The sequence below is a fragment of the Dendrobates tinctorius genome, unplaced genomic scaffold (assembly GCF_039654945.1).
Source record: "Dendrobates tinctorius isolate UK_male_01 unplaced genomic scaffold, ASM3965494v1 ptg000162l, whole genome shotgun sequence".
Taxonomy (NCBI): Eukaryota; Metazoa; Chordata; class Amphibia; order Anura; family Dendrobatidae; genus Dendrobates; species Dendrobates tinctorius.
In genome coordinates, this window is record NW_027361829.1 from 7,784,375 (window position 1) to 7,808,455 (window position 24,081).

Sequence of the window (24,081 nt, forward strand, 5' to 3'; positions counted from 1 at the left end):
AAGATGTGGATTCTATACAAAATGATCCAGATATAAAGGCATATATTAAAGCCCTACCCACAGCTGAATACATGAAAAACCTATTTAAAGATTTCACCCAAGCGGTAAAGGAAGAGATAGCAGATCTCAAAAATGATGTTAAGATTGTTCACGACAGAGTACAGAATTTAGAGACCAGCTCTGATCAGATTATAACGCACGCCACAAGAGTTACAGAAATCTTAATAGAGAACCAAAAAGAACAATTTCTGCAGAGAATTCACCTTGATGACCAGGTCGAGGCGGAATAATTTGAGAGTTAGAGGGCTTCTGGAGAATATCCTAGACAAAGACATATTCACTACGTTATCTACAATTTTCAACAACATCATTGGTTAAAAATGACGACAATGACCTAGGAATAGAAAGAGCCCATAGAGTCTATAGACCAAAGCCTTCTGGACCGGACAGACCAAAGCCCCCATTACACACGGCGAGATCGCTAGCGATATCGCTGAAGCGACAACGATTTTGTGACGCAACAGCGACATCGCTAGCGATCTCGCTAAGTGTGACACGCGGAAACACCGGCTACCTGCTGCAATGTCGCTGATCGTGCGCGAACGTTCAGGATCATTTTTTGATCGCTGGCGTCATGCTGACCAGCATGCATCGCTGTGTTTGACGCCCCTTATCAACGACGAGCGACCTCGTTGGCGACTCCGAACTCATATAGATAGCGCTGAAGGACGCCTATTCAAAGTCTGAATCGCTATTATAGACAGTGTGTGACCCGGTACCAACGATCGCCGTGGTCGTTAGGGACATCGCTGATGCGTCGTTATGAAGATCGGCCTGTATGACTGCTTATTAGCGATGCACAAACGATCTTAGCCAGGTCGTATCCTTGTCGGAATCGTTGGTGCGTCGCTACTTGTAACGGTACCCCAAGAGACATCTTATGTTGTTTTCAAAGCTTCAGAACAAAAGAGGAGATATACCAAAAAGCAAGAGATGCGAAAAAAATAGAACTTGAAGACAGCGAGATTAAGACCTTACAAAGCTAACCCTGAATCTGAGAAGACAGCATCAGCCCTTAACAAGAGCAGTGAGAGACAAAGACATTGCTTATAGATGGCTTTTCCCATTTGGCTTGGCAATTCCCCTGAACAACAAAACTTTGATTGTCAGAACCCCAGATGACCTGCCGTTTGTCCTCCAAAAACTAGACCTGACAAATCTTCATGTCCCGGACTGGGCCACATCGGAAGTTTTTCTTAATCTTACCACCTCTTCCAAGAATTGAAAAATGGTCCACAGCAACCCCTTCCAAGTCAAAGAAAAAGAGAAGATTGAATGAGGATCTCAAGAAAACCCTCAACAAGGATATGGAAGAGGAAGAAGAGGTCGGCTGATGTTATCAATTTAAACTGGTATATGGCTTTACACTTCTGCTGAGACATTTACCAGCTGACATGTTCGCCAATTTTTCCAGGATGTCCCCCTGACCGCACCATGGAGGACGTCGTCCTCCTCCTTACAGGGACAGGAAAAGCACACGAGAGGTTAAAAGGTTCCGTCCCACCCCATCTCCCTCAGTGTTTTCCTGTCCCTGCATGGAGGGACCCGTGAGAGGAAGCGCAGCAGTGCTTACCGGGCCCAGGGGGATCGTGCGGCTGGTCCAATCCTTCCCCCTGTGAAGACACCCAGGGCCGAAACTCTCCGGTGGGGAGTCCCTCTGCCCCAAAGGCCAGGAGCAGGACGCTGCTCCGGGAGGGAGCCGCTCCTCCCGGTGGGAGGCTCTCGGCTCCGAGCATGGCCACCGGGGTGGCGAAGGCCGGTCCCCCGCAGGCAGCTGGTCGGGCGGGCGCCGGCATCAGGAGGCGGAGCGCGTAGGAGGAAGCGGCTGGAGAGATTCCTGGCCTAGCGCAGAGAACGCATGTGACACGGTCACGTGTGTCTGGACGCAGCGAGTATTGCAAGGCGAACCCATGACACGCGTGACCCTGGATAGATCGCCTCCAGTGGGGCGAATTTAAATATACGTATATATAAAGTAGTCTGGAAACCCCGCCTCCAGTAAGGCAAATTTAAATAATAAAGGGGAACCTGGGTAACATTAACAATGGTGGGCCCTGCAATGGGGAATAGGGAAGTGGAGACCTCCTGTACTCCCCTGAGCCAGTGTCCCTGCACTCCTAATGTTCCCTATGCCGGTTCCGCACCGGGCGATGCACAGGAACCTAAAAACCCTAGCTCGCCCTGAACCTAAACCCTCACTAGGGAATTGGTTGGTGCGGAAAGCTAATCCCACCACTGCACTAAACACACATGAGGGAAAATGACAATACAGGGGAAACACCACTTAGCTTTGCTCTGTTGCGTACGCTCCTAGCAACAGAGCCCACCACTTGTGTGCATCTTCTCCTCCACCCGGATCCATCACCATAACTGGATCCTTCACTATAGTGCAGCCTTGGAGCAGAGTCCACCACCAGTTGCAGAAGTCCAGTAACAGAGTCCCAAAGATGAGTTCAGCTACTGCCCAAAAAGTCAAGCATGCTTGAGTCCAGCTCTCAGCAACCAAGTCCCGCGTGCTGAGTGCAACTCTCTCCATAGTCGTCACTCCACCAAGCCATGCAAGCACTTCCTGCCGACACCATAAACTGTGACTCCAACACACCATGCCAGCCCTTCTTGCAGACCACATAGCTGCCACTCGTCCCCTCTGGCTGGGCTGTGCAGGGCTCATGTTCAGCTCCTTCCTCACCCAGGCTTGCTTCCCAAATGACGAACACAATATCACCAACAGTGATTGAACACACCTGGCTCTCTTTTATAGAGCCTCACACCAGATTTATAATTACGTGCATTAAACCAAAGAAACTAAAGTGCACTACCACTCACCACCACCGGGGCAACTTAGAATGAACGACACCACGTGTAATAATTCTCATGGCCACCGGGGGCAATCACTTTGGCAACTAGCCAAAGGGAAAAAAGTTCACTTATCAATTTAATCTGTCAGATCCACGCTGGATCATGACAGTACCCCCTCCTTAATGAGGGGCCTCTGGACCCTCAAGACCACTCCTCATAGGGAAACACCTACAGCGGGGACGCCCAGATCCTGAGTTCACCCCACCACTACCTGACACTTCAGGTTAATGACAAACGCATCGGTGGTATTGGCAATATATGTTCTGGAGGCACCACTCATCTCGACAGCGCCGACCTGGGGAACGAGACCATGTATGTGTATGTTTGCTATGAGCTGATCAGACTCCACAACCCACCTCCACAAGATGTTTTTTGGTGGCCACCCATACATGCTAGTTCACACACAGGTCCGGACCTGAACGTTTATTGCCACACATTCGTTTGTCATATTTTGGTGAACTCATTCTGGACTCTACAACAGAGGCGTCCCCCTGCTGTCACCACACTTACACCCCCGCTATTCACCAAGGGACACCACCCTCCAACCCTTTCACCATGAGATCTGCCCCTCCCAGGGTTGGTTAATGGCGAGGGGTGAGATTTGTCCCTAGTCCCCCGCAGCACACCTGCTGCTCTCACCTGGAGGTGAAGGGACCGGGATATGGAGGAAACATACACTCGCTGGTCACCTCCACACGACCAGGAGGGGCGGCTTCTTCGGTGGTATTTGAAGATTTGGCGTAAGCCCCGCGGACTATCACACCAGTCTGCTCACCACAGGGACTCACCCCTTCACCTCGGGGAACCCCAGACAGCACCAAGGGGACCACCAACTCCACCCACCTGTCTGGTTACGTCCGCCTGTATGAACAAGTCCCGCTCCCCAGCAGCGACTCTAGGGGGCTTTTGCCAGACCCGCAATTTGCCAAAGCCGCCATTTTGATTTCCTGGTTGCCTGAGCAGAGGCCCCAGACCCTGATAACTGCTGCTGCAGCGGCTCTAACACACCTTGCCGCTCCCCACTCACCTCAGTGAGGCCCCGCAGCAATTACTCACAGGTCTCCAGATGGCCAAAGCTCACCAGAAAAAAAAATGTAAGGTTGGTGATAATGTCACGGTCACGCGTGTCTGGACGCAGCGAGTACCGCAAGGCGAACCCATGTGACGCACATGACCCTGGATACACTGCCTCCAGTGGGGCGAATTTAAATAATAAACACGTGCAGCTGGATACACCGCCTCCAACTGGCGAATTTAGACATTACACGTATATAAGTCTGGAAACCCCGCCTCCAGTAAGGCGAATTTAAATAAGGGAAACCTGGGAAACATTAACAATGGTGGGTCCTGCGATAGGGAATAGGGAAGTGGAGACCTCCTGAGCTTCCCTGAGCTCCCCTGAGCCAGTGTCCCTGCACTCCTAACGTTCCCTATGCCGGTTCCGCAGCGGGCGCGAAACAGGAACCTAAAAACCCTAGCTCGCCCTGACCTAAACCCTCACTAGGGAATTGGTCGGTGCGGAAACTAATCCCACCACTGCACTAAAACACACATGAGGAAAGATGACAAAACAGGGGAAACACCACTTAGCTTTGCTCTGTTGCGTACGCTCCTAGCAACAGAGCCAACCACCTGTGTGCATCTTCTCCACCCGGATCCATCACCATAACTGGATCCTTCACCATAGTGCAGCCTTGGAGCAGAGTCCACCACCAGTTGCAGAAGTCCAGTAACAGAGTCCCAAAGATGAGTTCAGCTACAAGTCAAGCATGCTTGAGTCCAGCTCTCAGCAACCAAGTCCCGCATGCTGAGTGCAACTGTCTCCATAGTCGTCACTCCACTAAGCCATGCAAGCACTTCCTGCCGACACCATAAACTGTGACTCCAACACGCCATGCCAGCCCTTCTTGCAGACCACATAGCTGCCACTCGTCCCCTCTGGCTGGGCTGCGCAGGACTCATGTTCAGCTCCTTCCTCACCCAGGCTTGCTTCCCAAATGACGAACACAATATCACCAACAGTGATTGTACACACCTGGCTCTCTTTTATAGAGCTTCACACCCGATTTATAATTACGTGCACTAAACCAAAGAAATTAAAGTGCACTACCACTCACCACCACCGGGGCAACTTAGAATGAACAACACCACGGGGTAATAATTCTAATGGCCACTGGGGGCAATCACTTTGGCACCTAGCCAAAGGAAAAAAGTTCACTTATCCATTTAATCTGTCAGATCCACGCTGGATCATGACAGCGCGTCACTTCCGGTGACGTCACGCGCCGGGTTTGAATGTCGGCGCGCGCTCCAGGAGCCTGGCGTCTCTCTGGAAGCGCAAGGAGGATGGACACAGAGCAGACGAACGGAGGGGTAAGTGCGCCTGGCGCAAAGCTCCCTCCCCATGCCATCCACTGCGGCCCAGGGCAATAGCCTGATTACCCTGTCCTCTCTTAATAGGATAAGGGAACCCCAGCAGCCCCCCCGACAGTGGCCAAGGACCCGGCCAAGGCCGCATCTAAATCTGTCAGATGCCCTGTATGCAGGGTAAAGCCGCCAGACACCTATGCCAAAACCCTCTGCGGCCCCTGCACGTCAAGGGTGATAGGAGAAGAGCAGCCATCCCTCCTAGTCGAGATGAGATCCCTGATTCGGGAAGAGGTCCAGGCCTCCAGAGGCAGTCTGGCACAGCGGTGATCCCCCGGCCCCGGGCCAAGCCGAAAGCGTCCTAGATGGGAGGTGGATGTGTCTGAGCCAAGCTCCGAGGAAAGGTCTGACTTCCGGGACTCAGATCCAGAGAAGGAAGGAGAGATCCCGGCGGACAAACAGGACCAGGGCAGGAAATACCTGTTCAGGCTTGAGGACACGGACGATTTGGTCCAGGCAGTGAGAAACACCATGCAGATGGAGGAAGTCCCTAAACCGCAATCCAGACAGGACCTAATGTTTGGAGGTCTCGTGTCTCGAACCCAGGTAGTTGTTCCCTGTAAGCGAATACATCAAGTCAATGATTCGCGAGGAGTGGAAGGAGGCGGAAAGACGTCTGGTGCTATCCCGGGACTTTAAGGGTCGACTGCTGTTCAGTCCTGAGGAAATACAGTCATGGGAGGAGGTTCCGAAGATCGATGTCCCGGTAGCTAAGGTCACCAAGAAAACCGCCATCCCGTTCGAAGATTCATCAAGTCTCCGGGACCCGATGGACAGGAAGGCGGACGTTCTATTAAAAAGAACTTGGGAGACCTCGGGGGCCCTTATCAGGGCTAACATAGCAGCCACCTCGGTGGCCACATCTATGTTTCTGTGGTTGGGGCAGTTGGAGGATCACCTTACCAACAAGACCCCTAAGTCTGAGATCCTAGCTTCCCTTCCCCTCAGGAACGCTGTGGCCGACTTCATATCAGATACTTCGGCCGAATCAGTAAGATTTGCATCCAGGAATAGCTCCCTCTCTAATGCCGCCCGAAGAGCAGTCTGGCTTAAATCTTGGTCAGGAGATAACGCTTCTAAAGCAAAGCTCTGCTCCCTTCTCTTCTCAGGTCTAAGAGTATTCGGACCAGCCCTGGATAATATCTTGGAGCTGGTGTCCGACAAAAATAAAGGTTTCCCAGAAGAAAAGCCTATGCGGCCCCAGCCCTTTTGGAGAGTGCCCTTCTATAGGAGACAAACCGATTCTAGTACCCAGGTTAGGTCTAATAGAGGCTCGTACAGAAGCCCCCACGGCCAAGGTGGGAGAAGCAAGGGCTCCCTTATTCCGTCAACCTCCAGATCTAGGAGGCAATGACGCCATAGGTATCGGGGGAAGACTTCGCCACTTCGCAACAAATTGGTCCCGAGTTACCCATAATCAGTGGGTCCTCAGAACTATCACGGAGGGCTACAGTATAGAGCTCTATTCTCCCCCCCCGACAGAAATATTACCCCTACCGTAGTCCAGGTGGACTCACCAATGTGGGCAGACATACAGGACATGATCAGGTCAGAGGTTATAGTGCCAGTTCCTCTGACAGAAAGGGGAAGAGGACACTACTCCTCCCTGTTCTCCATTGCAAAGCCATCCGGCGAGGCCCGGACTATTATAAATTTAAAGCCTCTAAATACCTGGGTCAGGTACAAGAGATTCCGGATGGAATCTATTCGGTCCGCAATACAGTTATTAGACAGGGATGCGGTCATGTGCACTCTCAACCTGAAGAGTGCGTACTATCTGGTCCCTATCCACCCCTCATCCCAGAATTTACTAAGATTCGCAGTCAAGTTTCCAAACCAGACCTGCCACTTCCAGTTCCAATGCCTTCCATTCGGCCTGGCCTCGGTCCCCCGAATCTTCACAAAGTTGGTAGCGGAGGGAGTGGCCTTCCTGAGGAGTCAGGGTATCATCATCATCCCATACTTAGACGACTTCCTCCTGGTGGCAGTATCCGAAGAAGCGCTCATCCGAAACAGGGACTGAGCAAGAACTCTAATGGAGTTCCTCGGCTGGAAGATCAACTGGCAAAAATCAGACCTTATACCAGAGTGCAGGAAGGTCTTCCTTGGAGTGCTCTTGGATTCACAAGACAGGATATCCCTGCTACCCAAGTGCAGGCAGAAGACCGTTCAGGACAGAGCCAGGGACCTCTTAGGGCATCGCTCCTCCATAAGAGAAGCAATGGAGGTTCTGGGCCTAATGACAACCTGCATCCCGTGTGTCAGATGGGCCCAGTCCCATTTGAGACCCTTACAGAAGCAGATCCTCGCAGTATGGAACAGGAGTCAGACTTCGCTTGACGAACCCATAACGCTGTCAGGGCCTGTGAGGGAGTCACTTCGGTGGTGGACACGGGCCAGAAATCTCCAGATGGGCGTATTATGGATAACCTCTCCATACGTGGTACTCGCCACAGACGCCAGTATGTGGGGATCGGGAGCCCACATAGGAGGGAAGATTTTCCAAGGGAGATGGCTGGCAGAAATCGGAAACAGATCCTCCAACTACAGGGAGCTCTACGTGGTCTGGGAAGCTCTGCGGCGGATCCGTCCAATCCTAAAGAATCGACACGTCCGGGTACTATCCAACAACATAACAGCAGTGTCATTCCTGAAACATCAGGGAGGACCCAGGCACCAACCGCTCCAGGCCTTAGCAGCAAGAATATTCTCTTGGGCAGAAAGAACAGTGCTCTCAGTAACAGCAGTCCACCTAGAGGGTTCCCAGAACGTGGTGGCAGACTACCTAAGCAGACAACAGGTCTGCCCGACAGAATGAGAGCTGAACAAAGAAATCTTTCATCAACTGTGTCAACGTTGGGGAACCCCCAGTATAAACCTGTTCGCAAATCGAAGAAACTCAAAGGTCTCCAGATTTTACTCCCTGAACCCGGCAGACCACCCGGAAGGCGTGGACGCCCTGAGCCAGACCTGGGAAGAACCCCTCTCGTACGCATTCCCTCCTCTGGTACTCATACCGGCAGTGTTAAGGAAAATCCGCGAGGACCGCGCAAAGGTAATAGTGGTGGTTCCATACTGGCCAAAGAGAAGCTGGTTTTCCCTGCTGGGAGCTATGGTAGTGGGAAACCCGGTCGAGCTACCTCCATGGAAAGACCTCATCCACCAAGGCCTGATCTGCCACCAGAATCCAGCAAGACTTCACCTCTCGGCTTGGATCCTGAAAGGAACATCTTTAAAGGCAAAAGGCTTATCTGATCAGGTCATATCTACCCTACAGGCCAGCAGGAAGCCGGTTACATCCGCAATATACCGGAAAATCTGGAAGAGGTTTTGTCTGGACGGTGGCAGGTCTGACCTCGTGGCGGGTACCCCTGACCTCCCTAGTATTTTAAACTTCCTACAGTCAGGGTTTAATAAAGGTCTTAAGCCCAGCACTTTAAAAGTTCAGATTTCGGCCTTAAGCTCCTACTTTGATTACCCGTTATCATCTCATCCATGGGTAGTAAGATTTGTAAAGGCCACGCAGCGGCTTCTCCCCACGATTAGGCAGCTCACCCCACCTTGGGACCTTGGGCTGGTACTCAGGTTCCTATGTAGGGATCCCTACATTTCCAGTAAAGAGATGTCTATCTCAACTCTCACTCGCAGAACGGCCTTCCTTGTAGCCATTACCACGGCCAAGAGAATTGGAGAAATTCAGGCCTTGTCCACTAGAGACCCTTATCTCCAGATCAGAGAGGACTGTATAATCCTGAGATTAGACCCGGCATTTATCCCGAAAGTAGCCTCCCATCAAAATATGAACCAGGAGATAGTGTTACCATCATTCTGTGACAATCCCCGTAATGAGAAAGAGCAGCGTCTTCACTCACTGGACGTGAGACGCGCGGTTATTAGCTATTTAGAGATCACAAATAGCTGGCGTATTGACCCAAATTTGTTCATCCTCTTTTGGGGTAAAAATAAGGGGAAAAAAGCCTCTAAGGCAACTATCGCCAGATGGATTACCAGATGGATTACCTCGGTAATCTCAGACGCCTACCAGGCGGAAAGCGCAAACCCGCCGGTTAGAATAAGGGCCCACTCTACCAGGGCAGTATCAGCCTCATGGGCCGAACGGACGGGCGCCTCGGTTGATCAGATCTGTACAGCAGCAACCTGGGCCAGATTTAATACTTTGCAAGCACTACAAGCTTTATGTGCTGGCTAGTCAGCAAACCGCATTTGGGAGAAAGGTTCTCCAGTCGGTAGTCCCACCCTAGGGGAGGTGCTTTGGCTCTCTCCATGGTGCTGTCAGGGGGACGTCCTGGAAAATAGGTATTAGACCTACCGGTAATGATGTTTCCAGGAGTCCATCCTCACAGCATGGGTAGTTCCCTCCCTGTTACGCTATGTTATATTATGTTATGTCATATGCTGTAATATGATTGTATCACTAAAATTTTACGTGCATTATCCACACTATGGTACTTGTCAAATCACTGAGGGAGATGGGGTGGGACGGAACCTTTTAACCTATTGTGTGCTTTTCCTGTCCCTGTAAGGAGGAGGAGGACGTCCTCCATGGTACTGTCAGGATGGACTCCTGGAAACATCATTACCGGTAGGTCTAATACCTATTTTTCTCTTTCTCATCTGTTTTCTCTTTTTACAAATCTGACACTAATTACTTTTGATGTTGTTATTTGCTGTTTGATATATTTCTAGTATATTCATGGCATTTCCTCCCTCTCCCGCACGGAGGGGACGGGTACAGGAGAAGTCTGGGCATGTTGTATGCATTTAGCATTATAGTCTAAGTTGACTAGTTTCAGTTACATCATTAGATTGTAAAATGCTGCATTGTGTTTATGGTATTACCTGTTCAAATAAGACTCACCGGGAGTCTGTTCACTTGCAATTATACTTATTCTCATACACTTTCAAATCAACTGAGGGTTTTGTCATATCTAGGTCCACGCCCCCACAGGCCTAGACACCACCCTTTTGCATCTATACCTGGCTGGGCTCGCATTGTTACCTACATCCTAACCAGCTGCAAAACCTTCTCGGGTTCTTTCTGAGATTCAGGAGGATGTTGCTCAGGTTCTGTAATAAACCTCCATTGTTTAGTTTAACCCCATATAACCCTGCCCCATCCCCAAGTCCTGCTAAAAAAAATGAAACTAGTTAGTAGTACGCCCCATTAAACTTTAATGGTTGATTTAAATATTGCTACCTTCAACGTAAGAGGTATGAACATCCCGAAAAAAAGGTTGCAAATTCTGAATCATCTAGGAAAAAATAAGATGGACGTTGTTTTTTTTCAGGAAACTCATTTTAAACAAACCTATACACCTATCACTAAGAATAAAATTTTTACCGAATGGTTCAATGCCAATTCCCCGATTAAAAAAAAAAAAAAAAAAGGAGTATCCATAATTATAAACAAGAGAATTCCCTTCACACTTAAGAATGCTATATATGACACAGACGGAAGTTATATACTATTAAAGTGCACAATTCACAATAAATTGTTTACCTTGGTCAACATATATGCCCATTCTTTAAGATTATTGATATTTTAGATAATTTTGCAGAAGGTCAAATAATTTTAGGAGGTGGTTTTAATGTACCTCTACACCCCTCTCTAGACACCTCAAACGGTCACTCTACAGTTCCCGCAAAAACAATCAGATACATAAAAAAACTAAGAAGAATTTCTTCAAAGAAAACCGCCCTCTTGACAAATGCAACTCCAACACCTGGGAGGCTCATAAAGCTGTTCTTAGGGGAATCCTTATTGAATTGGGTTCCAGAACAAAAAAAGAAAAGGAAATACTACTGAAACTCTCTCAGATAAAAAAAACTAGAGGCTTCACACAAACTAGCACAGCTTCCCTCTCTAGAGAAAGAACTCTATAACTTAAGAGTTGAAATAAAGGCCCTCCTAAATCAAAAATTTGAAAATTTTTTATCGTATTCTCGGTTCAGAGCATATTCATCTGCAAATAAATGTGGCAAATATCTAGCAAATGTAATTAAGAAACAAATTAACTCCACGCACATACTTAAAATAAAGAATAATAAAGATCAGCTACTTTATAAAACAGAAGATATTGCCAAGGCCTTCTCAGATTTTTACTAAAATCTATACAATTTAAAACCCAATTATAGCTCTGCCATAGATAAGACTGTTAAAACACAAAATTTCTTAAAAGACCTATCCCTTCCCCAAATCACGGACCTTCAATCTAATTTTTTAGATAGTCCGATAACTAAAGGAGAAGTGGAAGAGGTGATAAACCGATCTCCAGGTGGGAAAAGTCCAGGTGTCATGATCACGTGTGTCAGGACGCAGATGTTTCCGCAAGGCGAATCCATGTGACACACGTGACCCTGGATACACCGCCTCCAGTGGGGCGCATTTAAATAATAAAACGTGCAGGTGGATACGCCGCCTCCACCTGGCGAATTTGGGTATTACACGTTATACATAAAATCTGGAAACCCCGCCTCCAGAAAGGCGAATTTAAATAATAAAGGGGGAACCTTTAACAATGGTGGGCCCTGCGATAGGGAATGGGGGACGTGGAGACCTCCTAAGCTCCCCTGAGCCAGTGTCCCTGCACTCCTTACATTCCCTATACAGGCTCCGCACCTGTCGCCGCACGCGTACCTTAACGTCCTTGCTCACCCTGACCCTAAACCCTCACTAGGGAATGGGTCGGTGCGGAGACTAATCCCACCACTGCACTAATAACACACATGAGGAAAGAGACAATACAGGGGAAACACCACTTAGCTTTGCTCTGCTGCGTGCGCTCCCAGCAACAGCCCACCACCTGTGTGCATCTTCTCCTCCACCCGGATCCATCACCATAACAGGATCCTTCACCTTAGTGCAGCCTTGGAGCAGAGTCCACCACCAGTTGCAGCTGCTTAGTAACAGAGTCCCAAGGATGAGTTCAGCTTCTGACACGAAGTCGAGCATGCTTGCATCCAGCTCAGCGGCCAAGTCCCACATGGTGAGTGCCACTCTCCATAGTCGCCACTCCACCAGCCCATGCAGACACTTCCCGCTGACACCATCACTGCGACCCCACCACGCCATGCAAGCGCTTCGTCCAGACACCATAGCTGAAACACGTCCCCCCTGGCTAAGCTGCGCAGGACTCCTCTTCAGCTCCATCCTTCCACCAGGCTCTCCCACTCAGAGTGAACACAATCTCACAATATCACAGGCAGTGATTGCACACCCCTAGCACACCTTTATAGGGTGTCACACCTGATTCATAATTAAGTGCACAAAAACCTAAAGTGCAATACCACTAACCACCACCGGGGACAGTCAAGACACCTTGGAACTTTCCAAAGTAAAAAAAGTTCACCCAGTGCAATTTAAAACTGTCAGATCATGACACCAGGTCTAGACGGTTTTTCGATTGAATACTACAAATATTTTAAACCTGAATTATCCCTACATTTGACAGATTACGTTAATCATATTAGTAAATCCAACAATTTCAAAAAAGAGTCTCTAGTAGCCCACATCAGCCTCATTCCAAAAGAGGGAAAAGACCCCACCTCTTGTGGTAGTTACAGGCCAATTTCACTCATTAATAATGATGTGAAATTATACGCCAAAATATTAGCAAACAGAATACAAAAACTTCTTCCAGATCGGATAAACCCAGAACAAGTTGGCTTTGTCAAAGGAAGAGAAGCCAAGGATAATGTCATGAGGGCAATCAACGCGATTCATCTAGCAAAACACAATATACAAATGTCGATTCTCTCCACAGATGCAGAGAAAGCTTTCGATCGCGTTGATTGGTATTTCATGGAACAAGCGCTTGCAAAATTTGGCTTCCCTCTAAATTTTATACATAAAATATCTGCCCTATACACTGCACCCTCTGCGAAAATTAAAATTAATAACACACTCTTCGCCAGCTTTGACATAAAAAACGGCACAAGGCAAGGTTGCACCCTATTGCCCCTTTTGTTTGTGCTCTCATTAGAGACATTCTTGCAGAAAATACGACAATCCCCTAAGATCAAAGGATTGAAAATCGGCACAGTTGAACACAAATGTGCAGCATACGCAGATGATATACTTTTCTATTTGGTGGATCCTGACAACTCTATTCAGGTTTTACTCAATGAGTTGCGCTTCTTTAACTCTATCTCCAACTTCAAAATAAACTTCACCAAGTCCAATATCATGCATATTTCTTTATCTCCTGAAAACAGAAGTAATTTAGCATCACTCTCGCCATTTAAAGAATGCTCATCCATTGCATATTTGGGAACCAAACTTAGCTGCTCTCCTTCACGCCTTTTCGATTTAAACTTCAAACCATTGTTTCATTCGGTCGAGTCTGCCTTATCAAATTAGAGAGATGTCCCGGTTTCATGGTTCGGTAGAGTCAACCTTATAAAATTGGTAATTCTCCCCAAAGTCCTATACCTTCTCCAAACCCTCCCAATAGACATTCCTCAACAATTTTTTCAAAAACTCAGAACTATAATTTTAACCCCTTAAGCACCAAGGGTGGTTTGCACGTTAATGACCAGGCCAATTTTTACAATTCTGACCACTGTCCCTTTATGAGGTAATAACTCTGAACCGCTTCCATGGATCCCGGTGATTCTGACATTGTTTTCTCGTGACATATTGTACTTCATGTTAGTGGTAAAATTTCATTAAAATAACTTGCGTTTATTTGTGAAAAAAACGGAAATTTGGTGAAAATTTTGGAAATTTCGCAATTTTCCAACTTTGAATTTTTATGCCCTTAAATCACAGAGATATAGCACACAAAAAACTGAATGAGTAACATTTCCCACATGTTTACTTTACATCAGCACAATTTTGAAACCAAAATTTTTTTTTTGTTAGGAAGTTATAAGGGTTAAAAGTTGACCAGCGATTTCTCATTTTTGCAACACCATTTTATTTTTACGGACCACATCACATTTGAAGCCACTTTGAGGGGTCTATATGATAGAAAATACCCAAAAGTAACACCATTCTAAAAACTGCACCCCTTAAGGTGCTCAAAACCACATTCAAGTAGTTTATTAACCCTTTAGGTGCGTCACAGGAATTTTTTGAATATTTAAAAAAAAAATGAACATTTAACTTTTTTTCACTAAAAAAATACTTCAGGTTCAATTTTTTTTAATATACCAAGGGTAACAGGAGAAATTGGACTGCAAAAGTTATTGTGCAATTTGTCCTGAGTACGCCGATACCTGATATGTGGGGGGGAACCACTGTTTCGGCGCATGGCAGACCTCAGCAGGGAAAGAGCGCCATTTGACTTTTTCAATGCAAAATTGGCTGGAATTCAGATCAGACGCCATGTCACGTTTGGAGAGCCCCTGATGTATCTAAACATTGGAAACCCCCCCAAGTGACCCCATTTTGGAAACTAGACCCCCCAAGGAACTTATCTAGATATGTGGCGAGAACTTTGAACCCACAAGGGATTCACAGAAGTTTATAACGTACAGCGGTACAATTAAAAAAATCATATTTTTTCCACAAAAATGATCTTTTCACCCCCAATTTTTATTTTTCCAAGGGTAATAGGTCCCTAAAAGTTATTGTGCAATTTGTCCTGAGTACACTGATACCCCATATGTGGGTGTAAATGACTATTTGGGCGCATGGCAGAGCTCGGAAGGGAAGCAGCGCCATTTGACGTTTTTGGCTGGAATTGAGATCGGACACCATGTCGCGTTTGGAAAGCCCCTGATGTACCAAAACAGTAGAAACCCCCCACAAATGACACCATTTTGGAAACTAGACCCCCCAAGGAACTTATCTAGATGTGTGGTGAGCACTTTGAACCCCCCAATGCTTCACAGAAGTTTATAACGCCCGTGCATGAAAATACAAAAATCGTATTTTTTCCACAAACATGATCTTTTAGTACACATTTTTTTTATTTTCCCAAGGGTACCAGGATAAATTGGACCCCAAAAGTTGTTGTCCAATTTGTCCTGAGTACGCTGACACCCCATATGTGGGAGAAAACTACTGTATGGGCACACGTCGGGGCTCGGAAGGGAAGTATTGACGTTTTGGAATGCAGACTTTGATGGAATGGTCTGCGGGTGTCATGTTGCCTTTGGAGAGCCCCTAATATACCTAAACAGTGGAAACCCCCCACAATTGACCCCATTTTGGAAACTAGACCCCCCAAGGAACTTATCTAGATGTGTGGTGAGAACTTTGAACCCCCAAGGGCTTCACAGAAGTATATAATGCCCAGGCATGAAAATAAAAAAATCGTATTTTTTCCACAAACATGATCAATTAGTCTCCAATTTTTTTATTTTCCCAAGGGTAACAGGAGAAATTGGACCCCAAAAGTTGTTGTCCAATTTGTCCTGAGTACGCTGATACCTCATATGTGGGAGAAAACTACTGTATGGGCACACGTCGGGGCTCGGAAGGGAAGTAGTGACGTTTTGGAATGCAGACTTTGATGGATTGGTCTGCGGGTGTCATGTGCGTTTGGAGAGCCCCTGATGTAGCTAAACTATTGAAACTCCCAACAAGTGACCCCATTTTGGAAACTAGACCCCCCACGGAACTTATCTAGATGTGTGGTGAGCACTTTGAACCCCCAAGTGCTTCACAGAAGTTTATAACGCCTGGGCGTGAAAATAAAAAAATCATTTTTTTCCACAAAAATGATATTTTTGCCCCCAATTTTTTATTTTCATAAGGGTAGCAGGAGAAATTGGACCCCAAAAGTTGTTTTGCAATTTGTCCTGAGTATGCTGATACCCTATATGTGGGGGTAAAACACTGTTTGGGCGCATGGCAGAGCTCGGAAGGGAAGGAGCACCATTTGACTTTTTCAACGCAGAATTGGCTGGAATTGAGATCAGACACCATGTTGCATTTGGAGAGCACCTGATGTGCCCAAATGGGAAAATGGAAATACTTTTTTTTAATTTTATTATTTTTCCCTAACTAAGGGGGTGACAACGGGGGGTTTGATTTACTATTTATGGCGGTTTTTATGTTTGGCAGCTGTCGCACGCTAAAAGACGCTTTTTATTGTAAAAATAGTTTTTGCATCACCACATATTGAGAGCTATAATTTTTCCGTATTTTGACCCACCGAGTCATGTGAGATCTTATTCTTTGCGGGACGAGTTGACGTTTTTATCGGTACCATTTTTGGGCACGTGACATTTTTTGATCGCTTTTTATTCCGATTTTTGGGACGCAGAATGAACAAAAACCAGCGTTTCATGAATTTCTTTTGGGGGGGGTGCGTTTACTCCGTTCCGCGTGCGGTAAAATTGATAAAGCCCTTTTATTCTTCGGGTTGGTACGGTTACAGCGATACCTCATTTAGGTCGTTTTTTTATGTTTTGTCGTTTTTTTGCAATGAAAACAATTTTATATAAAAAATAATTATTTTTGCATCGCTTTATTCTGCGAGCTATAACTTTTTTATTTTTTTGCGGATGATGCTGTATGGCAGCTCGTTTTTTGCGGGACAAGATGACGTTTTCAGCGGTACCATGGATATTTATATGCGTCTTTTTGATCGCGTGTTATTGCACTTTTTGTTTGGCGGTATGATAATAAATCATTATTTTTTGCTTCGTTTTTTATTTTTATTTTTTAAGGGGTTCGCTAAAGGGGTTAACTAATGGGACAGTTTTATAGGGCGGGTCGCTACGGACGCGGCGATACCAAATATGTGTACTTTTATTTTTTTTTTTTTTTTATTTTCAAAAAATGAATTTATTGGGGAATATTTTTTTTACTAATTTATTTAGCGATTTTTTAAAAATTATTTTTACACTTTTTTTTTTTTTTTTTTTACTTTATTACATAGTCCCAGGTGGGACATCACTGTCCTGTGACAGATCGCTGATCTGTCACATCACAGATCACTGTGACAGATGAGCAATCTGTCACAGGCAGTTCTGCAGACTTCCTCATGCCTGCGCTTTGCAGGCAGTGAGGAAGTCGGCTCCCTACAGGCCCCCGAAGGCCCCCGTCGCCATCTTGGATCCGTAGGGGAAAGAGCCCCCGGCAGCAGCGCTGCACATTGCGCTGCCGTGGGGGGCTCAGGGAAGCACGGAGGGAGCCTCCTCCCTGCCGATGCTTCCCTTTAACTCCCGGTACACCGCGATCGTGTTTGATCGCGGTGTACAAGGGGTTAACGTGTCGGGGGCGGTCCGTGACCGCCCCTGACACATTGTGCCGGGTGTCATCTGTGATAATCAGCTGACACCCGGCCGCGATCAGCGGCGCTCACCACGTGGGCGCCGCTGATCGCATTAGACGTACTGTCCCGTCCTTGGGAATTAAGTCCCAGGGCACATGGACGGGATAGTACGTCTAATGGCAGAAAAGGGTTAAAATTGATATGGGCAGATAAAAACCATAGGATAAACTATAAAACCTTGGTAAAATCAAGATGTAGAGGAGGCTTAGGTCTCCCTGATTTTGAAAGATATAGATTATCAACCCACATATCAAGAGTGATTGAGCTGCAATCCCCTTGTCCCACAAAACCTTGGGTTCCACTTGAGTTGAATGATCTTCATGATGGTTTTGCACACTACCTATGGCCCACCCCATTTAATAGAATTAAATACAATAATATCACGAACCCGTACACTACGACTACCCTCAGATTATGGCACAAAACAAATAAAAAAATGAATCTTATTCCAAATATATGCAAAGCCACTCCTATCTTGCATTTGATCACTAATAAATATAGATCCCTTCACCCCTTAACGTCCAATGACGGACACAGTCCATCATCCGACATCTCCCCTGCTTTGTTGAGGGCTCCGATGCTGAGCCCGCATCAAAGCCGGGACATGTCAGCTGTTATGAACAGCTGACATGTGCCCGCAATAGGCGCGAGCGGAATCGCCTTCCGCCCGCGCCTATTAACTAGCTAAATCCCGCTGTCAAAGCTGACAGTGGGCATTTAAATAGCATTTCCGTCCACTGGGCTGGAAATGACGTCATCGCCGACCCCGTCACGTGATCGGGGGTCGGCGTCATGTTGCCTGGACAACCAGAGGTCTCTATGAGACCTCTATGGTTGTTCCAGGCATATGGCTTTCAGCGCCATCCGGTGGTCGGCGCTGAAAGCACAGCAGTAAATCTGCAATATATGGGCGATCTGCTCATCGCCCATATGTAGCAGAGCCGATCGGGTTGCGCATGCTTCCAGCCTCCTATGGAGGCTATTGAAGCATGCCAAAAGTAAAAAAAAAAAATCTTTAAAAATAAAAAAAATTTAAAAAAACCTAAAAGTTGAAATCACCCCCCTTTCGCCCCAATCAAAATAAAACAGTAAAAAAAAATCCCACATACACATATTAGGTATCGCCGCGTTCAGAATTGCCCGATCTATCAATAAAAAAAAGCATTAACCCAATCGCTAAACGGCGTAGCGAGAAAAAAATTCAAAACGCCAGAATTACGTTTTTTTGGTCGCCAAGACACTGCATTAAAATGCAATAACGGGCGATCAAAAGAATGTATCTGCACAAAAGTGGTATCATTAAAAACATCAGCCCGGCACGGAAAAAAATAAGCCCTCACCCGACCCCAGATCATGAAAAATGGAGACGCTACGGGTCTCGGAAAATCGCGCAAATGTTGTTTTGTTTTTTTTTTGTTTTTTTTAGCAAACTTTGGAATTTTTTTTCACCACTTAAATAAGAGGACATAGACATGTTTGGTGTCTATGAACTCGTAATGACCTGGAGAATCATAATGGCAGGTCAGATTTAGCATCTAGTGAACCTAGCAAAAAAGCCAAGCAAAAAACAAGTGTGGGATTTCACTTTTTTGGCAATTTCACCGCACTTGGAATTTTTTTCCCGTTTCCGAGTACACGACATGGTAAAACCAATGGTGTCATTTAAAAGTACAACTCGTCCCGCAAAAAATAAACCCTCACATGGCCATATAGACGGAAAAATAAAAAAGTTATGGCTCTGGAAAGAAGGGGAGGGAAAAATGAAAATGCAAAACCAAAAATACCCCTGGTCGTTAAGGGGTTAAGAGGAAAATCAGGCTCCCGATTGCTTTCAGAAACATGCCGATTTACTCATTGGTGCACAAAAACAGATGTATGATCAAGAAGATCAGCTCACTCACTGAAAACCTTCACTTCAAATTTGAGGAAATTCAAACTCTACAGGAAGTAATAAATCTTTATCTCCCAGACATTTCTACCTCAGCACCTGATCCGCCAATTCTTAAACTAATTATGAACACAAAAGGAAAGGGAAAAATGATAGTCAAAATAAATAAAAACCTAACCCAAACACAGGAGATCCCAGATTTCATTACAAAATGGGAATTAGAGCTAAACACAAAATTTCTCCCAGAAGATATTCATACAATCTTCAAAAACATCCACTTCCTAACATCTTCAGTGAGATTCCAAGAACTTAATTATAAAATTATATAAAGATGGTATAAAACACCTGACATATTGAATTAAATAGACAGCTCAATCTCCCCTCTTTGTTGGAGATGCACCAGAGAGAAAGTTTTTGGGAGAGAGTTAGAGAGCATATAAAGAAAACCTTAAACATAGACATCCCATTAACGTCAAATTTCATTCTATTCAATCTGGATCCTTCAAATTTACACTTTAAAAAAGGCTCACTGATACCTCACCTGCTCAACGCAGCTAAAATAACTATCGCAAGACACTGGAAAGCTGTAGAGACCCCTACCTGCAAAGAATGGATAAAAGAATCCAACCAAATCGGTATATATGAGAAAATTAGACTTTCGGGATCTAAAAACTTAAAGACTCTAAACGCATGGGTAACCTGGTTGAATGCCTCAGAGAATCACCAAATATGCACAACCAGTAATCCTTAATTTGTCCCTCTACAAATTTCTTTTGTTATTCATTTTTTTTTTCTTTACATATAGTTTGTTCTGTAATGTTCATGCCTTAATTTGAGCTTGATCTCCCAAATCGCTTAGTTAACCTCTATATTTTACGCAGGATTTTCTGACTCCTTACCCTCCCCCTTTCCTTCCCGTGTTCCTCCCCACCACTGCCCCTTGTCTTTTAAACTCTTCTTACAACCCTTTTGGTTTGCAAATCCACAGCCTTGTAATGTTGACGTTGTGGTTTATTACGATTGTTTGTTTTTGTAATCTCATTCTTTCTTTTACTATTTCTGGAAAATGGAATTTTCCTTTCCTGTTATATTATTGAAACTAGCTGAAGAGCCCGGCGCTGCCCGGGCATAGTAACTAACTGTGGTTAGTTATAACAAATTATAATTATCCTCCATCCCATAGTCCCGTGCCCATATACCCATCATACATATCCACTATCCCATAGTCCCGTGCCCATATACCCGTCATACATATCCGCCATCCCATAGTCCTGTGCCCATATACCTGTCATACATATCCTCCATCCCATAGTCCAGTGCCCATATACCCATCACACATCCTCCATCCCATAGTCCCCTGCCCATATACCCGTCATACATATCCTCCATCCCATAGTAGAGTGCCCATATACCCATCACACATCCTCCATCCCATAGTCCCATGCCCATATACCCATCATACATATTCTCCATCCCATAGTACCATGCCCATATACACATCATACATATTCGCCATCCCATAGTCGAGTGCCCATATACCCATCACTGATCCTTCATCTCATAGTCCCATGCCCATATACCCATCATACATATCCTCCATCCCATAGTCCCGTGCCCATATACCCGTCATACATATCCGCCATCCCATAGTCCTGTGCCCATATACCCGTCATACATATCCTCCATCCCATAGTCCAGTGCCCATATACCCATCACACATCCTCCATCCCATAGTCAACTATTATGACATCATAATGTGCGGCGGGGCTTTCAACCTATGATGATATCAGCGTCACCATGGCAACCATTGTGACATCATAATGAGGGGCAGGGCTTGATACGCACACACTGTTTCCCCATTATGTAGATAGAGGCAAAATTGTTTGGTGAATTGGAACGCGCGGGGTTAAAATTTCACCTCGCAACATAGCTTAGGACACTCTCGGGGTCCAGACGTGTGACTGTGCCAAATTTTGTGGCTGTAGCTGCGACGGTGTGGAGGCCCATCCCAGACATACACACACACATACATACATACACACACTTGAGCTTTATATATTAGATTTTCTAAATAAAGAATATATACAAAAAAATAATTCAGACAATTCTCCATAGACATATAGCTATGTCTATAGAGAATTCTCTATAGGCAGCCAAGCCTATCCTCACCATCAGAAGCTCCAGGGAATTCCCGGTAGTCACCTAGTTATGCCCGTCCAGGGTAAGCCTGCCCATGGCGCAGTGAGTCCACACCCACCAGCGTTACAAAGGGTATGCATTGTGAACCACTCAGCTGCCCATACACCAGCCTTACAGACACAGTGCCGCGGTGGCCGCCAGGCATTATCGGCAGCAGAATCTTCTGTACCTGTACTGAACGCTGTCTGCTCCTGTGCCAAAAAGGCACTGACAAGACTCTTCTATTCTGAGAACTGTGGAACGTAGCTATCATCCAGGAGTTGCACTTCTGATGCCTGAACACCAAGAGGCCATAAAACCCAGTGCCCGGGTAAGTAATGGAGGTGTCAGGATTGCTTAACTCTGTATCCAATAGTGTAGGGAATTTTAGAGATTAGGCTTTACGGTTGGCAACCCTTTCAGACTTTCAGATATAACTATCACATTCCAAACTATAAATCATTATTCCCACAAATCTAGCAGTTTGTTTATGGTTTATGCATTTGCTACTCTTTCAGAAATAAAGGCAAAATATTAGACATGATAATTTTGTACTTTTTATGTAGTTTTGTTTAAAATTCTTTATTACAGATTGGTTTTACCATGCACCTTTGAAACAAACCGAAAAGACAAGCAAAGTTGATATTCCTCCCACATCACAAATTCCAGGACTAAGTGACCTTGCAGAACCCCATAATGAGGTAAAATATGAAGGCCGCAAAAAATGGATCAACGGATCGGACTCTGACTATGTCAAATTGGCTAAACAAGGTGGTAGACCAGGTAAGCAGAAATATATTACAAAATGTTTCTTGTTTCTCTAGAGTAAGGTTTTACAGACACATGTAACAAGGCTGATTTTCTACTGGTGGTCCTCTATCTTTTTCTCTGTCAATCTCAAATATGAGCCCCCTATGCTGGGTACTGCAGGACCTACTTACATGAATAGTAGCTGATCTGCAGTGTCCGTATGGAGCCGTGGTGTGCTGCTCCATACACTGCGTACCCCTTGTTGCTACCGAAATCCAGCTGATCGGTGGGGGTTCCGGATAACAGACATCCACCAACATGATATTGACAACCTATCTTAAGGGCATCCAATATCATAATCATGTTAAACCCATTTGAAGGGAATCTGTCACCCCATTTTCGGCCTATAAGCTGCGGCCAACGCCATCAGGGGCTTATCTACAGCATTCTGTAATGTTTTAACAACTTACTCAATTCCCAACACAGAAAATAGGTATAGCAATTGATTATATCAATAAAATCCAAGTGGCTAAGACCAGTAGTTTATACCCCACAAAATTATTTTTAAGGACTAAAAATGTATTATTTTTAATATAAAAGAATCTTTTGTACGGAACTCCATTTTTTCTTCTTTTTTGGATTATTATCCGGAGTATACAATTTGAGTCCTTAAAAATAATTTTTCTTTTTTTCTGTAATGTTGTAGATAAGCCCCCGATGTAACCTGAAAGATAAGAAAAACACGTTAGATTATACTCAGCTGGGGGCGGGTGCGGTAGGTGTCGCGGTCCGGTGCCTCCCATCTTCTAGAGATGACTTCCTCCTCCTTACTTCTGTCACAGCTCCTGCGCAAGCGTACTTTATCTGCCCTGCTCTCCCTCTGCCTTCCGATTGGCACCCCCGTGCGTCATTACGGGGGCCCGATCATTGCCATGGTTACCTGAGGTCACCAGGCTCCGGCAAGCCCCTAAGACCATGTGCAGAGCATGGTCTTAGGGGCTTGTCAGTGCAGCACTGACAGAACAGTTTAACTATTTTTATAACAGCGATCAGGCACGTGAAAGTCCCATAAAGGGACAAAGTAAGAAAGTAAAAAAAAATTGTAAAAATATTTTTTTAAAAAAAATTCACAAAATAATTTATTATATTTATACATTTTTTATGAAAAAAACACGTTTTGGTATAGCCATCATACAGCTGAACAACAATTGGAGTAAAACACGATCAAAATGACAAAAGTAAATAAAAATGCTATAACTAAAAACATCAACTTATCTCGAAAAAAGCAAGCCGCCATACAGCTCTCAGTGGAAAAATAAAAAAAAGTTTAGCTCTCAAAATAAAGCAATGCAAAAAAATTCTGTTTCCTAGAAAATAGTTTGTGTAAAAGCGCCAAAACTTAAAACAATATAAATGTGGTATCGCTGTAATCGCATTGTCAATGTTTTCACATGGGGAATGGCAATAAAAAAAAGCAATTCATGAATTGCTCATTTTTGTTCATTCTGCCTCCCAAAAAATGGAATAGAAAGCAATCAAAAAGGTTAGTGCTCAAAAATGGTACCAATAAAAAAACGGTAACTTGTCCAACAAAAATCAAGCCCTCACATGACTCTATTGGCCGAAATATGAACAAATTATAGCTCTCAAAATATGGCTTTATTTTTA

The 24,081-nt window shown here is 45.3% G+C and overlaps 1 protein-coding gene across 1 annotated transcript in view; it reads left to right on the forward strand.

Moving 5' to 3' along the window:
- Positions 1 to 24,081, forward strand: part of CUNH7orf57 (chromosome unknown C7orf57 homolog) — a 253,398-nt gene that overhangs the window by 81,749 nt on the left and 147,568 nt on the right. The window contains exon 3 of the mRNA XM_073549840.1: positions 22,255 to 22,446. Within this exon, the coding sequence (XP_073405941.1) occupies positions 22,255 to 22,446 (192 nt within the window). The remainder of the gene's footprint in view (positions 1 to 22,254; positions 22,447 to 24,081) is intronic.